General features: G+C 35.1%; 1 protein-coding gene across 1 annotated transcript; it reads right to left on the reverse strand.

Annotated features, from left to right (window-relative positions):
* Positions 1-8713: 8713 nt before the first annotated feature.
* On the reverse strand, positions 8714-16550 carry LOC149804878 (uncharacterized). The gene is made up of 3 exons (XM_089935175.1): positions 16187-16550; positions 9679-10179; positions 8714-8980 (listed from the first exon to the last, which is right to left on the reverse strand). Exons 1-3 carry the CDS (start codon positions 16539-16541, stop codon positions 8802-8804), a joined length of 1035 nt encoding a protein of 344 aa, XP_089791301.1. The 5' UTR covers positions 16542-16550; the 3' UTR covers positions 8714-8801.
* Positions 16551-17931: the final 1381 nt, after the last annotated feature.

Genomic DNA, 17931 nt, shown 5'->3' on the forward strand with positions numbered 1-17931 from the left:
TAAAAAAAACAAAAGGAACAGATCAAGAATGAGTTTAACGTCACACTAATGGTGGGTTTTGTTTGTTAACATAGACAAATAAAGGAAAGTTTGCAAAGCAACAGAGAATGTGTATTTAGAAATAATACATACATTGCAACAATTGGTTACTGACTCACAAGGACATTTACCAGGTAACACATTTGCTAAGACCGTACAATCACCTTATGCATTACAATGACAAAACAACACCGTCGAAGTATGACGACATGATTTTATATTGTTGGCAACATTAACACATTACCTTAGTGTCAAATCAGTAACTTGATTTGAAACAGGAACTTCGCCGGAATTTTGTTTTATTTGACAATGTCCAATGCCACTAATTTCATTTCATCTTGACTTAGGTGATTTGGGTCAAACACCGTTTTCACAGCTTTCTTATCCTTGTAAATCTTTTAGCACACGGCTATTCGTCTGTGCAATCGCTCATGCATATGTTTCATGAAGTCTTGCACGAGAAGGTAGCTTGCTCACAACATCAACAATCCCACGGTCATCAGTTGAAAATGAAATATTGGTTCTTGATGCGTATATATATCAAGATTACATTTCATTCTTGGAATAATAACGTTTTTGTCTTTGAAATTATGATTACTAGATACATGTATTCAGCTGTATCCGATTTAGTGCAAGCAATACTTTCGTACAATTGGCCATTCCATGAATTACAATAGTATGTTGTTCTTTCAAATGTATCCATCCATGCAATGAAGATAATTCATTTGAGGTGAATGAGTTGAATGCTAACCTCACCATCTAGGACAAGTCAGATATGGAGTTTTTGAGCATCGATATTTTCTTCACTGTTGAGTGCAAGTAAATACCTTGTTGAACATTAAATAATTTAAAACCACTTTGGTGTCACATGTTATTTTGAGTACGTCTCGGATCAAGGCAGATGCAATTAATGTCACTGTACTAATTATTGACGCTTGCGTTGTTTATGCATGTGTGCTCTGGCGCTTCTGTAAAGTGAAAGCACTGAAACTACACCAGGCTTGCAGGATCTTCCATCGTCACTGAGATCATTTATACGGCAAAGTTGACAAGCATTTTGGGATCACAGATTGTTTGCACACAATCAAACACCCATCAAGATCTATCTGGGATAATCGAGTGTATTGTTCGTAAGACGTACATGTGCTACTCTAAATCATTTGTATTTGCAGCAATTTTATTCATTTCATCCACCCGAACTCACAATGCAATGCACTTCAGACATATTTCCGCGTATTATTTGGCTTAGAATGATTCAATGTTTATTTTAGTGTTAACTCTGTCAATGGTACCACTTTTTATTCATTTGCGATGTAATAGTCTCTGTATAAGTGTTAACTGTTTCAATTTTAACAGTTTGTCACGGAATTGTGTATAATAATAGACCTTAGTATTACATATGAGCGTAAATGTGGCCAGGTTTTGTTGCCGCATAAGAATGTATTATTAATGCTGATTTAAGTTTTTTCACTACGTGCACAAAGCGCAGGCAGTGGGTGAGCGGTTTACCTCGAACTCCATAGCCATAGATTTAGCCACGTTCATGGTACTTTTTAAACTGTTTTTCTAAGTATCGACTAAATTCAAATACGTCTTGTCAGGAAGCTATTCAAATGTATTTGAAATGTAATACTTTATTCTTTCTTACTTTCCTTCAGACGTGATGAAATTCTTTAATATATTGAAAGTTTTGAAATATAATCCAAATTTCCTTTACGTTAAACCTGTACAATAATGTCACGCTGTTGGATAGAATGTAGTATGTTCCAGGTAAGACATTTATAGTTTGAAAGATAGGTTGAACTCGGTATATGTTGTACACGTAAACTGAGGAGATGCGAGTTTTAATAACGCAGCGTGATTATTCTTGTCGGAGATTTTTGTTCGGTGTGGTTTTTGGAATAATAGTCGTTCTTGTGAAAGATTCCAACGTCTAACGAGGTTATTTCATGTGCACCCATACGTAATTCATATCACCTTCTTTTACTTCAACCTGCCTCTTATAGTACTCGGTTCAGTTACTACATGTTTAGCTTTAAAGGGGGATCGAAGAACTCCATGGGCTTGTGTAACAAGGACACTGCGATCAGTGATAATATTGGTTTGAGGGATGACAAAAATTAGAATAAGGGGCCAAATGTTCGGGACCAACAGGTCAGTGGGATAGAGTAGTTGTTGGGGATCCTTCTGCAGGCTGTGATGAGCGAACTACATGATGTCATGCTTGATCCATTTCTCTGGGGCTGTGGATCGGAAATATCCGTCTAATCACCTGGATTCCACGAGATAACATATATTTTGTTCAAATCCATGCATGGATCATGTTCGTTGGCAAACGATGTAATTGGTGATTATTGTTAAAAAAGTCCTCTTTGACAGTATCAATTAAGGATATATCCCATTTTGGTATATCTGTTGTTGAACTTTTATGCGCATAAATTAGGTAGAGGTTTTCCGCTGTTATAGTTCAATGTTGCGCGGTGGAAATAACGATGCGAGCTAGGGTGCCAGAGATTCAGCCATTAATAATTTGCATTTAAAAATAAAAAACTCATTCATTTAACTGTGTTAAACCGATTAGCTATGTCCAACCCAACCCGGTTTCATCCTGCTATGCACTTAAATCGAGTGTCGTTTGCCTACATTAGTTTTGAATGCATCTTTAGCTGTTATTAATGTTTATCTGAATCATTAGATCTTTCCTAATTTGTCTTTTTATTCATCTATTCCGTCAATGCTCCCTTGCACCACACGTATTTTACTAACCACTTTTAGCTCCCTTTACCTCTGTAGTAATATTTTTCGACTGTTCAATATCAGCATGTAACTTGTTATAAAATTATCGTTTGTCTTATTGATTCTTTCACTAGTTGATATGTCGTAGGTTGTTTCATTGATCGTGTTTTTATTCAGATTCAGATTATTTTCACGTCATTATTGTTTTAGGTTATCTCTGACAAATCAGTATTTTCTGTAACTCTGACAACGTGTTTCACATGATTTTGTTACTCAGCCATTAATGTGTGCAGTACAATCATTCTGTAGCATTCACAACTCTTGATTGTTCATTTTATTTTGTTATTCAGGCCTATATCATCTTCTCCAACTCAGATTCTTGAGTGCTATTGTTCTCCAGAGATTTCTGCATTTTATTTCTCCACGTCACTATTCAATACTTCTGTTTATCCTCTGTTCCATCGGTTCTAAACATCGTCTGACGTTAGGTAAATCATCTGAGCTTTCTCTGACTGATTGCATGGATTTGAAGTTGGTAGTTGAAAACGTATTTAATTATTAATGTTTGATAGAGTCTTATTTTTCAATAATATTTTCCTGTTCTCATAAATTGGCTTTGCACCTCTGAGATTTAGCTAGGTCTTTCATTGTCATAATGTTCAATAGCAGTTAGTGTATTCTCAGCCTGTTTCCTGCACACCTTATGATATTGTCACAATGTTCACATTGTTCTCTTTAAATGTGTTTAGGATATGGTTAACAACTCTCATTAACAGAAACCAAATTGGTTTTTTTCGCATTTCAAATTTCAGGATTTTACAAAATCACTTTCACATCACCTGACACAGTGTTTTGGGTCTTATTCATAATTGCTGACACATCCTGACTCCTAGATTACAAATCTATATTAATAGATATAAATAGAAACTCTCTCTCTCTCTCTCTCACACATACAAACACACAGAGCACACAAACACACACCACATCAGACACAAAGAAAAATATACGGGTGGGCTAACACTTGACAACAAAAGTAGAGCATTACCCAGACCTGAAAATATTACGTAAAATTATGGATAATATTACGTAACATTATAGATCTAAACAGCAGTCGTTCGGCTATAGTAATGTTCAAGCTGATGAAGTTTACAAAAGGATGAATTGTTTTTAAAATGTTCACATTTTATTATCCAGTTTTGCTAAATATTTATCCAATCTTTTTAGTATAAACCTGCATTTTGTAACTTGCAAAATATATGGGACGGGGGTGGGTTGGTAAGGGAAGCGATGCTCATAAATTAGCTATTTTGCAATCAAACTGAAAACAATTTCCAGAGAAAATACGATTTTCTTTGGAAACGTAATAATATTCGGTATATAATTCTTACCTAATGCAGTAAAGGATTTTCAAAACTTCCAGTAACTGGACAATCACAAAATAGATGCTCGATATTTTCGACTTCATGTTTACAACAAGTTCTTATATCTTCATCAATAAGCTTTTCTAAACTTTATTTGTTACAATAATTATATTTCAATAATTTAAACTATAAGGTAATAAAGTTTGTATCTGTGATGCCTTTTGTTCCTAAAATTAGAGATTTTTCCTTAGTGTGATCACTTAACCTGTACCTTAACTGTCTTAGCCATGTGTTTTTCAAAAAAGATTTGTTGTTATATTTGTTTAATTTCATAAGGTTATTTTGTTATACCTTTTAAAAGATATTTGTCGAGTCCTGGATTCGGCCGATGTGGATATGTGAGAAAGCTCCAGCATACATTCTAGGTTTAAAGAGAAATCTGCTTCTAAAAGTTGAAATGAAGAACTAGACAAATGATTTCATTGTTTCAGCTTATTCGTTTCTTCTGTTATTATGTTCCTTTCTATCAATATGGTTTTTATTTGAATGCATTACAATATAAACCAGAGTCTGATTCAAAAGCATTAAGTGTTTCGACTGTCTACCTAAACGACCGTGAAGATCCAACCAGCAGTAAATGGCATCATCCGCGTAGCGACCCAATTTAACTTCTCTCTTATTATTAAAAGATACCGCTAATATTTGTGTTATATTTTAGATCGCTAGAGAGATATTCAATTCCTATAATAAAAAGATATGGGACCAATGGATTTCCTTGACGGCACCCTCTCACTAAATGAAAGAATTGTGAGACTAGACCACTTTTATTGACTTATAGAATTACGAAAATTAAAGGATTTTAGAGCATTTTCCTAAACGTCATATTCGGCAGAATGAATTGTGTGTTTATTTTTCAAAACAAGTTAATAAGAGAAGACCAGACTAATATATTTCGTCGAGGTAGTTCTTCCAATAATATAACATTCTGTTCTTTCGCCATTAAATTTCTTTTCAATAATGTTTTTCTTATTTTGTATTATAGAAAAAGTACCTTCTCAATTATATTTACTATTCAAGCTGATTATATTTTATACTCTACGATTAATTAGGCAATGAAATTCGTCTCCAATTACTTTAAAATCTTCTAACTGTATCTTCTTTTTGGAATGCATGTGATAATTTCCTGCCACATAAATTTGGACATGGTTTTCGATTTTATATAAAACATTTAGACATATGTATACAACACCCACATCAATTTGTCTACAAGAACTTACAGAATTCGACTTATTAAATCCATCCGAACCAGGACTGGTTTTATTTTTCATGCTAAAGCACACTCGGAAAAGATCAAATTTACCCTCACTTGGGTTTTCCTCAGCGAATATAAATTTGCTTATCATGCATACGAAATGTTCGTTTGTTTGCAGATTGCTTTTAGTTTTGCTTTGATATAATTTTCATAATAATCTTTTTTTTAATTTAGTGCTTCAGAATGACCTGTGTATCCACAAACACACACCCCACCCAAAAGTAATTCCTTCACTATTTTGCTAGTGAAGTTTTTCTTTCTCAAGTTAAGAAAGTATTTTGAATTATTATCACTAAATTCTTGCTTTTGATCTTGACCTTGCTACTTCAATAGATTTTCCTTCTTTCATCTAGTTTAGTTTGTTAATATTTATTTGTGCTATATTTTCTTTATCTATTCTTTGACTAAGTTATTGTTGTTTGAAATTACAATTTCATCTTCATATATATTTGCATTTGTCAGTGAATAGTCGTTGCGTTGGTTTTAATTTTCACTGGAAGGATTACACAAAAGAGAAGATCACTGCATGTTATTCTTTGATGGTATTTAGAATAAATTTTTAACTGTATTAGTGCATCTCTTTTGTAATAGAAGTCTCCCTCGGAATTAAACAAGGGATCTGTGAAGTGTAAGTACTGACAAAGTTCAATTTATAGCTGAGTGGTATGTTTTTCTACTCACGAACAAATAGATGAATCGGTGAAATATTCTGTCTCCAGATAAATAATCTAGTATAGCATCTTGATTGACTACTCTCCGTGGATCTAGTAAATCTAGTTAATTTCCAATATCATGGACTGTTGTTCAAATCATGGGATTTTTATAATGAATAATACTATGTGTACTGAGTTCCATGCCATAAATCAATACAAATCTTGTATTTGTGGTAGCAGTGAATTAGGCATTGTAGTGTATATTTATTTTTATACGGTTATTACTCAGGTCTTAATTGCATTTAATCTCTTAACCTAGAGTTGTTACTTTGAATCACGTTTGGTCTCAATATGAAAAGGTTTACTGAGACTTGGAATTTATAGATTCCCAGACATCGTGTACCGACTCAATTAAGTTTAAGTGGAAAGCACACAATTACAGGCGTACCACGACAGTCTATAACTTTGCACCCTTTGCTGATACCTAATATGTTAATTGCATCCCTCTGTAGTCGTTTGCATTTACGATGATCATTGCAAATTTCATGATATACATTATTAACTGTCAAGGGCTCGAATAAATACGAGTCTGTATTCATTGTTCCCATTAACAATGAAAATAAACTTGTGATCGATTTTCTTTCTATTAGTGATTGATTTGATTATCAGTTCTTCAAAGACTGATAATACTATTTTATCAGGTTTCAATGTTTTGTTATAAATAATTTTTTGCATTCAAGCCTTCGACACGATACATATAACTGCTGTTTTAAATCTGTGAAGATTAAAGGAATATTTATATCACTGGTTGTTTTAAAAAAATTCAATCTGGCTTTTGAAATACATAGGCAAGCTTACTCTGTTTCCATGCTTGGCGCTAAGAATTCAAAAACGTTGTATATTATGCATATTATTCTGTTTTGTTTTGTTTTGTCTTAAAGATCTTGACGAAATATTTTTTTATATCTCTGACACGTCTCAGTTAAGTTGTTTTGCCATCACCCATCAAATACGCGATTAAAATAACAGCAAATCGGTCCTCTGTGTGTAAATTTTGTCAGGTGCAAGACTATTGGCTATTAGGTTGCGAATTAGGTAAAAGGAAACTTTAATGGCTAGCTATAAATCTTCTGCAATATTCAATGCTGGTGGATTATCAATTCTATGTTTCAATGGTCTTTCTAAAAGAATGCTGTGTGCAAAAGGAACTGAATGTTGCGCGAACAAATGGAAGGATGAAAACAGAAAATACTACAAAGCATACGACAAAAATAGTCGAAAGATGAAAACAAGCAAATCAAAACTAGAGAGACAAACATTTATATCAAAAGAATTAGTATTGTAGACAATTACACCGCAATGATACAAAATGCAGCTTCAATAATTTGGACAGTTTTTCCCCCATGGTCTGCTGGTTTTAGCTCCCTCATTTCCCAAAGTGCTATTTTTACCACATCTGTCAGCTTTTAGAAACTACGTATATTTGAAAATTCTAATGTAAATGGAATACAATTTTCTACTGTCTCCTCTATTAACGATTCATTCAGATGGTCTGTCCATTTCATTTGGATGGAGGAGACCAGAATACAGAGACGGCTCTTCTATAGTGAGCTCAAGCTGGGAAAGCGGAAACGAGGACGCCCCATGAAAAGACACTAAGACAACTTTAAATGTAATCCAATCCAGCGAGCTGGAAGACTATGACATGGACTGGTCTACCTGGCGCACTCTCATCGCAAAGACTGTTGAACTATTGGAGCATGACCGCCTCAAACGCCTCAAAATCACGAGAGATAAACGGCACAGCGCAGCATCCCAGAATGTCACGTCTACAGACTTCCCATCCCTAACCTATAACATTCTGTGAGCATACAGCTTTTGTCTTAGAAGCGACATGCGTAGTCACTGTGCGGTGCACAACTAGCGTCATCATCGGACACAATGGGCAACTGAAGAAGATTTGCATAATTGCGCTGTGCTGCTTGGCGTGACGTAGTTATGTACGTAACTGCGAGTAGATCATGCCTTATTCATAAGATTCCTTTCAAGACATATTTTTACTTCTCGATATCGTGTTCTTTTTATATTGTTTGGACCTTTTCTTTATTCGAGATGGGTTTTCTCCCTGGTGCCAACATGTAATAGTCAATATTCTACATGTGTCACTATTAAGCGGTATCTCCTTGTGTGTTCTCTATCTACACTTATCACTCTTAATGTGTGTATTTCTCTGTGTGTTCTTCATCTGTCACTCTTTATGTGTATCTCTGTTGTGATTTTTATCAACTTGTGTCCCTTTTTATGTGCGTCTGTGCGAGTTCTACGTCTACACGTTTCACTGTTTAAGTGTGTTCCCGTGAATATTCTTTATCTCCCTTTTTAGGAAGAGCTTAGATAGAGTTATAAACAAAACACAATCATTTCACTAATCATCTTGTTTTTCTTACATTCATGATCAGTTGATGGAGTCGAGTTAACCAGAAGGTATGGAAACTTAGACTTTCTATATTCTTTAAATTGATCACAAATACTTTCTTTTACTACATACTCTTTTTTATGTGTTTTTCACGGTAAATCATGACATTTTGTACATTAAATTGATAAGAGAAATATATGCTTCATAAATCTTTTAATGGAATAATGTCGCTAATTTACACATTATCGGCGATTTTTAAAGTGCAACTATTTACAATTACAATTTTAAAAGTTCCAGAAGTCATCCTCCGAGCTTGTAGATGGTCTCGTACTGCCCCCAACATCCGGGCTACTTCTGAATCCAGGTCCTTCGATTTCACCCAGTTCCTCTTTGAGCGCTTCGAAGTCATCCGAGTCATCTTCGCAAAACCGTCTTTGGGGTCGAGGTTTAAAGAGTTTTGGAGCTAGCAAGAAACGTTTAATTTGAAAGCAATGATATTAAGGTGAGCAAGAGCAATACATCGCTGCTCGATACAAATATATTTAGAACGCTTGTATGATGCAATAGTCAGCGACCTGAATGTCAGACGAAAGATCAGTTCTTAATATGATACCTCATAGTTTAGTCGAGTATGTAGGTCATATCAAATATAAATTTAGTTGTTTAAATCAGAGAAGACTCTAGGGATAGCTGCCCTGTATATGCATCACTGATGTTGTGCTGATAAAAAAAATGATATTTTTAATTACTTTCACCAGGTTGATTTCTCAACCGTAGTAACCACAACAACAACGTTGTTCTCTGGCACTTTATTATTATCTGACACGGCGTGTCACGACTAAATACGTCCACGAATGGTAATAAATGATGACTGTGATGTACTTTACCAATTTTGACCATAGTGCGTCATGTGCGCCATGAATTTTTGTGTTTGTTGGGGTTTTTTTAATGGATAGTAAAGAGGTAGCTGGGTCAGGAACCGGTGCATCCAAGATAATATCGCACAAGCAGGAATTATAAAACCTTGTTCAAATCTTATTTTCGTTTAAAATACATTCAGATATTTACCCTGCAAATATGATCTTGTGTCAACCAAAGCAGTAGATATTTCTCGGTGTGCAGATTGATATTTTCCAATTTTTTTTTAATAATTTCATTTACCTTTGATTGGAGATGTGCACCGTTCAACTTCCTCCTCATCTTCCACACGGGCATTGTCCCTACTGCTTTTTTCCCCATATTGACTCGTAAAATCTTCCACATCAGCATAGGTTCCTTCCGCACTTGAGTGACGATGACAGCGTGTCGATAAAGGCATGCTGCCCGAATCGGAGGAGATATCCGATATGGAACTTTCCAATCGAATGAGTTCCGTCACATTGTTCAAGATTGGCTGTTTTCCGGAATGTCGACCATATTTCGAATCATACTTATGATCGACTGATGGCACAACTAACCTGATTACAGATTGTTTCTTTGGAACCTTTATCAATTCGGGTATGAGAGGGAAATTGTTATTTACCCTTTGTGATTTATCATTTTCTTCACGCTTTTCTTTCTGTGTTGACTGACGATGAGCGTTATTCTCCAGAACCGATACATTTGGCTGCAGAAGACGCTCCCACTCTTCATTATTACCGGACAAGTCAGCATCATCACAATCTATAAAAGAATACAAGTCAATATTTTGTATATAAACGAAGGTTAATTTGAATGCTGATTCCATCAAACCCTGTGATATTATTCCCAGCCTGATGGAATTACATTGATACGGTAACATTATGCGACTTAAGGAGGAAAAGAAAAAATATAGGTTAAGTTTCCCTTGAAGACTTATCTCAAATGTTGTTCCATTCCGATATGGGTCAACCTGATATGACCCCATCCCGAAAACTTAAGACACCACCAAATGCTGTTCGATCCTCATATGAAGGCAGAGAAGTATTCGAGAACTTCTTCCTTTTAGGGCCCCTTTTCAACCTACCAACATTTCATATTCTGTAATGCTTCTTTTATTCTCTTGTCCCGTCTGAAAGTATCCGAAAGTGTATATTTCTCGTTGCTCTTCTCGTTCGTTCTTTAATTCTTCAATTTTCATTACATTTCCATTTGGTTGTTTCTCCTTCACAAGACAAATAAAAATAGTAAAGTCTTTCTGAGCCACGTTTCCTGTTGGTGACCACTAATTGCAACTAGTTAAAAAGGTTATCAGTGACCCGGTATGGAATAAAGTTGAGTGATTATGCGCTTTAGCAGCACCGATCCCAGGTTAAGTCTTTAACTGCCTCGGCATCATTCCAAACCGGGTCACTAACAAAACATACAAAGAATTTAGCCCACCAATTATTTGCACACTATTGCAAATCATTTACACGTGTAGATAAAGCTGAGATACGTTGAGTGACTTAATAACAATTAATGTTATTCGTGAAGTCCCGTCACACTAATTTTTTCTTCCTGATTGGATATGGTCTTATAACAGGTATAAATGGGACACACGTTGACCCATAAAAACGCAACAAATTTGTTATAGGTGAAGCAACTGGCATTGCTTGATGAGAGAAAACGTCCATGATAGTTTAACTCCATCGTATAGTGATGATACCTGTTTACAGTTGGGCTAATCTGAGAGAGCGAGGACAATTGCATTTTTACAAGGACACAACAGCAGAGGTCCGGGGCAAGCTCGAACCCTGGATCTTTTAAGTTCATAGTTTAAATCACAGACTACGCTTTCTCGCCTTACACTGCACTACCACGGAATACCACTTTGCGGTTTTCGCATTCAGCGACAGTATACAGCCATTCAATGCTAAATTCAAAGAGTGCGTTCTGTTTTCGTTTGAAATGCGATATAACTCTTACCGTCTCAGTAAAATGAGAACAATGCAGATTAATATTTATCCCGTGCTTACAGACTTGCAACGTTGTGATACGAAAATTGTAATATGTACCAAAACCATGACAGAAAATATGAAGAAGAAAAGATAAAATATTAACATACCATAAAGTGTGAATTGGAAAATACATAAAAGACTTTGTCAAATTATAAAATCTGAAAAACTCAATTTTTTGTTGTTGAGTTTAATTATAGTGGCGTGCGCACAATTGTGCATGTGCCACTTTTTCTGACTGCACCGCAGCCTGCTAGTTGTTCCTGGGGAAGGGGATGGTGCCACCTCCCCCAGGCTTTTATGAATTCAAGGAACCCTGATAGTTTGGCCTCAATCTGTGGGTCCATAAAGGTCCCTACAGTAGAATGGTTGGCTGTCATTAGTGGAAAGGAGAGCTCGGGAACGGTCCTGCTTGCTTTACATCACTGGTTTCTTGTTGCATTGGCCTGCTGTTACTTCCGTTGTTTTTTTTTTTCGATTTTTTTTTCTTCAAAATGTTCTAAAAGGCGGGGGGATGTTCTATGCTGTTTATAGAGGTTCTTAGTAGAAATCATGTATGAAGAGAGATTTTCAAGGTTATGATGGTATTACTAGTCGAGGTGTTTAGGGTGTGTTTCCTACGTTATGTTATTTATAAGTTTTTAGATATTACTTCTTTAAGTTATTTATTAATTAATGTTTTTAGAGATTGAATGTTATTTATACTTTCTTTAGCAAGAGACCGGAGTCCTAGCCGACTACACGGTTCGTTAATGACATCTAGGACCGGAATCCTAGCTGATTACTCGGTTCGTTAAGGACATCTAGGACATCCGATTTTGCGGCTTCCTTAGTTTTTTATAGGTGCTTCGTAAGTGAATTATTTATTAATACTTTTATAAAATTGAATGATATGTTATGGGTTTTTATGTGGTGGCTTCTAAATTTATTTAGCTAGTTACTGGGTCTTTTGGTTTTGTGGGGATAGTAATTATATTTTATTCCTAAGTCCTGCTGAGTCTATGAATTGATTTATATTTTTATATGCTGATTGTTTATTTTTATTACAGTCCATAAGTAACTCTGGGTATGTGTGTGGTGATCCAATCTCTTTTAGGTTTTTGATAAATATTTTCCGAGCGGGTTCATATTTTGGGTTTATATTGAATACGTGGTGTAGATCTTCGGTGGTGTGGCAGAAAAACTCAATGCCTATTAATTGCTACGTCGCAAAGTTTTAACGTAAATCAGTGAAATGGATTTCGTGTACTTGGTTAATCAGTCACAATATTACAAATTCAGGTTTAGAGAAATCAATTAAATCATTTATTAAAGAGTGGGACCAGCTTGATTACAGGACACACAAGATTAGCAAACACTGGTGGGTTTGTTTCCGCGATAATAATATAGCATACATCAAGTATGCAGTCTACTCACAAAGTAGGAAAAGCTGGATAAGAGATGACCTCCGTTTTGAACTGCAAGGAATGTTAATGTTACATCTCAAGCGATACACCATGTCCTTGGTCCATGGATAATATTGGTGCACATCTGTCACATCATGAGAAAATCGCTCCTAAAGCGTTTTGGAAAATTACAAATCAGTCTTGAAAGTGATAAATCCTTCAAATTCTTTTCCGCCACCTAAAGTTACAGGAAATAATGCTTCGTTTTGTATTTAGAATGAAAAAACGGGCTAACATTTTATAGGAATATTTTACTTCAGTTCCAACTATTGATGATAGCAATGTTTTCTTTCCTATTTAAAAAAAAAAGATCTGATACCTAAACGAAATTACTGTCACTGAAAAAGAAAATAAAGATATTATTCATTCCATTATTGTCAATCGAACCATGAACCTGATGGTTTAAGTCGTCTGCTGCTTCAGGGCGTCGATAAAACAATAGGAGCACCACTAACAATTCTGTTTCAGCGATAATTCAAGGAAGAAAATCCAAATGGAAACCTGTGCAAATTCTTCCCATTCCTAAAAACGGTGATTTACATGAAGTTGCATATTACATACCAATTCTCTACTTTTTAAATAAGTATCTTTAAGCAAGTGCATAATTATTTCATTAAAATTTTCTTTTCTAAAATTATCAATCAGGATTCCTTTCTGGTCACTTCACTGTATGTCAACATATTAAAATGTATCATAGTATATACAAATCAATGAAACAACCTCAAAATCCTCGTATTGTAATTTGTGATCAATCAAAATCTTTCGACCTGGTTCGGCAAGAAGTTTGTTTTTTTAAATAGAAAGAATACGGTGTTTCTGATAAAATGGTTTGAAACTTATCTACGTAATAGAAAACAAATGTTGCTTTTGCACGATACTTAGTCGCAAGAAAAGATTACAGATACTAGTGGGCCACAAGGACCCGTACTTGGTCCCTTGTTATGTCTAATTTATGCAAGCGATATTGCCAATGATATAAGCTCTCTCACTCTCTCTTTTTTAAGCTGACTCATCTGTGCAGTATTCATTGCCTTATTGTGATGAAATAGAGATTTTCATTAATAATTACCTAATAAAACTGCATAACAGGTCAAAAAAATGGTTCTTAATGTTTAATCAAGAATAAAGAAACAGTGAGCATTTTTGTTGAAAATACTAATCTCAAATATCGGAATTGACATTGATATGAAGGGTTACTACTTTCATCAAATATCAAATGGACTTTTCACATTTATAGCAGTTTCAAAATCATCATCATCTCGAATAGCCAATGATCTAAAACTAAAATAAAAACTTAGAATGTAAATTTTAGTAAAACTAATTACATTACTTATATCAGGCCCCATCTTGGATATGTCATTTTAGTCTCTCATTGAATTACTTCTTCTCCCTGAGTCCGAACAACCAAATAATAACGTACAACGTTCAAATAATAGAATCATTTACAATTACAGTCTTAAATCTACTAAATCTACTTTCATCCCCTTAACAGTAATCTTGTGGCAAAATGTTGAACAGGGTTCTTAGGATGCCTTATAGAGCGTGAAAAAAGAATTTATGTCCAAATATTGTATCTAGTAAAAAGCCTAGTTTTAGCAATTTGACCCTGCAAGCTGATCTGTAACGTGTTGAACTTGGTGACACCATCTTTTGTTCCAGTGGTGGGATGGCAACCACCAAGTAGTTCTGCATGTTCTGTCCCAAGTAGAATCAGCAACGAACTGAGTTGACGAAACAATTATTCCCGGTGCCATGTCCAACTGTTATCATTGATGTACTGCTTTGCAGAAAAATGTGATGCAAATGAAAATTATAAAATTATACAGCTTGCATGTAAATATACAACCTATACCGGACAATTTCAATAGCTTACTCAAACAATGAATGCTGTAACTCTCTTTCTCTCTCTCTCTCTCTCTCTCTCTCTCTCTCTCTCGTCGTTTTTCATTATTAGTCACTGTTGTCATGCTGAAATATGTATCAATATTTGTGTTATGCAGGAGAAGGCTAATTTAAGTTGTTAGAATAGTAGACAGTATCAAACTGCGAACTAAAATGTATTTATATGTTTATTCCAATCCTGCAACATTCTGAACTGACATCCAATTGTTTTGACACTGTGTAACGTCATCATTTTTCCAGTAAAGTAATGCCACCTATGATCACGTTTTGTTTTGGCTTTGGGTTCCAAAACCTTTTCCACAGAATGTTCGAACCGAGATAACGCTTTCTTTTTTTTTTTTTTTTGGTTTTATGATTTGAGAACAGTAATGGCGGTGTTACTGTCGCAAACATCCATTTTACCGGTTGCGGTGACGCCTTGCTTGAAAAACTCGATTAGCGACAGTTACGTTGACTAATCGTCAAATACGAGTTTTTTTCAACAACTAAACATGATTAATTAAACAATTTTAATGGTCTGTGTCAAGGGCCATTTTTAAAAAAAAAAAAATTCCATCTGTCAGTAGCTGAAAAAAATATCTTGCTCTAGTTTATAGGAAAATATCACAATAGTATATTCATTATATTATTTGTAAAAGAAACCAAATATCATTAGATAAAAAAAAAGAAAATATCTCAGATCAAAAGAAAGTCGTACCCCCCACATTAAATGATCAGTACATTTTAGTAGATAAATTTGCTATGTTAATGTTAATTTTTTTTTATAATTTGCAATCTAAACCTGTAATTAAAGTGGGATGATTAAGCTTACATTATATTTGACACATTGTGAAAGCCATCATGTATGACATCAGAGAGTTGTTTTATTAAATTAGAAAGTGTTGACACTGAAGCCTTCGGAAGCCTGCAATTCACTGGCTATTCTATTGATATAATAAGCATTGAGACTTTAAGTGGGATTCCAACACCCGAGAAAGATATTTATCAGAGAGGGCCAGTAAACGTAAAACACACATGCACAGCAAAGGAGAAACTTTTTAGTGGACTTGAGAAAATCACGTAAAATTTAAATAGAACTCTTACAGCTTTCCCAAAAGAATCATAAGATTTTATTTTAAATCCGAAGTTTTTCCAAACGTTAGATTTGCCAGAATATCTTTCAAAACATCCCATTTAGCCACTATGTTGACATATGGGACACATGTCAATGACTTGATGAAAGAATCATAAACATAGTTATATTAATAATGTTTCATTGTCCCAATCTAACCAACATAACGTGGCTTTTGTGCAAATACCACTGCATGACAATTTTGTACAGTTTTTGTCTTAAAACTACTATACGTAATATCTATATATTACATGAGAAAATGAATCCGCGTTAACCTACATTATAGTGTTAAACGCAGGCCTGCATTCATATGATACCTGCGAAACTTATGATATTGTCCCCCTTCACGCTCATGGTAACTTCCTGGAACTTTGAAGCGCCCATTCCAGTTTGCTGGGCGATGAAAGCATCCACTCGATCCATACTTTCGCGGTTGATTCTAATCTTTTCGTCTGAGGCGCAATTAGCACAGCTGAAATTTCCTTTCCTAAGTCGCGGTGCGAATTCATAGCACATCCGGCAGAAGTAATGTTTCCCACAATTCAGTTGTTTGACTTTCACATTTTTCTGGTGGCATAAGCTGCAATCGCCAAAAACATAATCCTCGGGAAGGTCCCGCCGTAATTTATACCAGCCATCCATTTTGCTAAGCCAACGTTGTATGAAAGACATTAGCTGCGTGTACCGAGACTCCCTCCGCGTGTTAGTGCATGACGTTGCATGGTTATGACATCATCGTCATGGAGACGTTGGGTATGCGTTGTCTACGCTAGGATACACATTTACGACGCGTTGTAATATTTGCCACACACATCCGTACATCTTTCAATATATCCATCCATCCATCCATTTATCCATCCATTCATCCATCCATCCATCCATCCATACATACATACATACATAAATACATACATACATACATTACCAATATGGTGCCTAAGACTATTAATATATTTAGTCCGAGTCTTATCTACTACTGTTAATGAGGAATTCATATAATTTTATCAATGAATGTGGGAAAATAGTTAAACTGTCGCTAGAAGTGTGTTGATGAAGAAGAAGAAAAAGAAGAAGAAGAAGAAGAAGAAGAGAGACAGAGAGAGAGAGACAGAGAGAGAGAGAGATTAGAAATTTAGATGTATAACAATTTATTTTTCATCCTAGTCTCTCCTGCTCTCTAACTGATAAATACGTTCAACCAGGTATGTAATCAATGTCATTAAATAACAGCATAACGTTCCATTTCAAAACGATAACAGTTGGTTCAGAATGAACTCTGGGAACAAAGACTCATAAATTCCAAACACAATTCAGCTGATTGAACAAGACCAATTATATATTAGTATTGATAGTATTCTTGGGACTAAGTATCAATCAATTGCTTTCTCCGTGTGCCATATATAATGTTTAGTATGCGCTAAACATACGGGCCTCATTATGTAATAAGCACTTTTCATGTGTGATAATTGCCAGTAGCTTCTCGTGGGTCGGTGGTTCTTTCCTGGGTTTTCCCGGGTTCTTCCTCCACCATTAATACTGGCCGCCATGTATAGCCAATCGCGTGCTGAAAAATGGCGTTAAACAACAACAAAAACATCATGTGTGATATTAATTGTAATGTAAATAGTTGTACGTTATTTTGTTTCCGCAAATGTCAAACATGATGATTAACTATATGATCAACATAGACATAACAGTATTTCTCTTTCCAGTGACTAATCCATAAATATTGTCAGCGCAAACATTAACAAGTAGGCATGGGTTCTTTGGGATGGTAACCCTTTTGGGGGCCCATGGGGCGAAGCCCTCAGAAGCTGCTGCATTGTCGACAGGGCATAAGTGTAAGCTTAACCATTTCATTTTCAAGAAAAATTATTCCAAGAATCGTTCCTGCTATTTGAATACATTAATATTGTAATAGTCGAGATTTCAAAAGGAATATTGGTACCTTCGTATGAGGGTGCTCTACAGATATAAACATCTAAGAGACTGACAGGTGTAAGGTTAAGTTATTCATTCATTCATTCATTCATTCATTCATTTAATTATTTATTTATTTATT

This window comes from Sinohyriopsis cumingii, chromosome 2 (assembly GCF_028554795.1).
Source record: "Sinohyriopsis cumingii isolate HCF-2022 chromosome 2, ASM2855479v2, whole genome shotgun sequence".
Lineage (NCBI taxonomy): Eukaryota > Metazoa > Mollusca > Bivalvia > Unionida > Unionidae > Sinohyriopsis > Sinohyriopsis cumingii.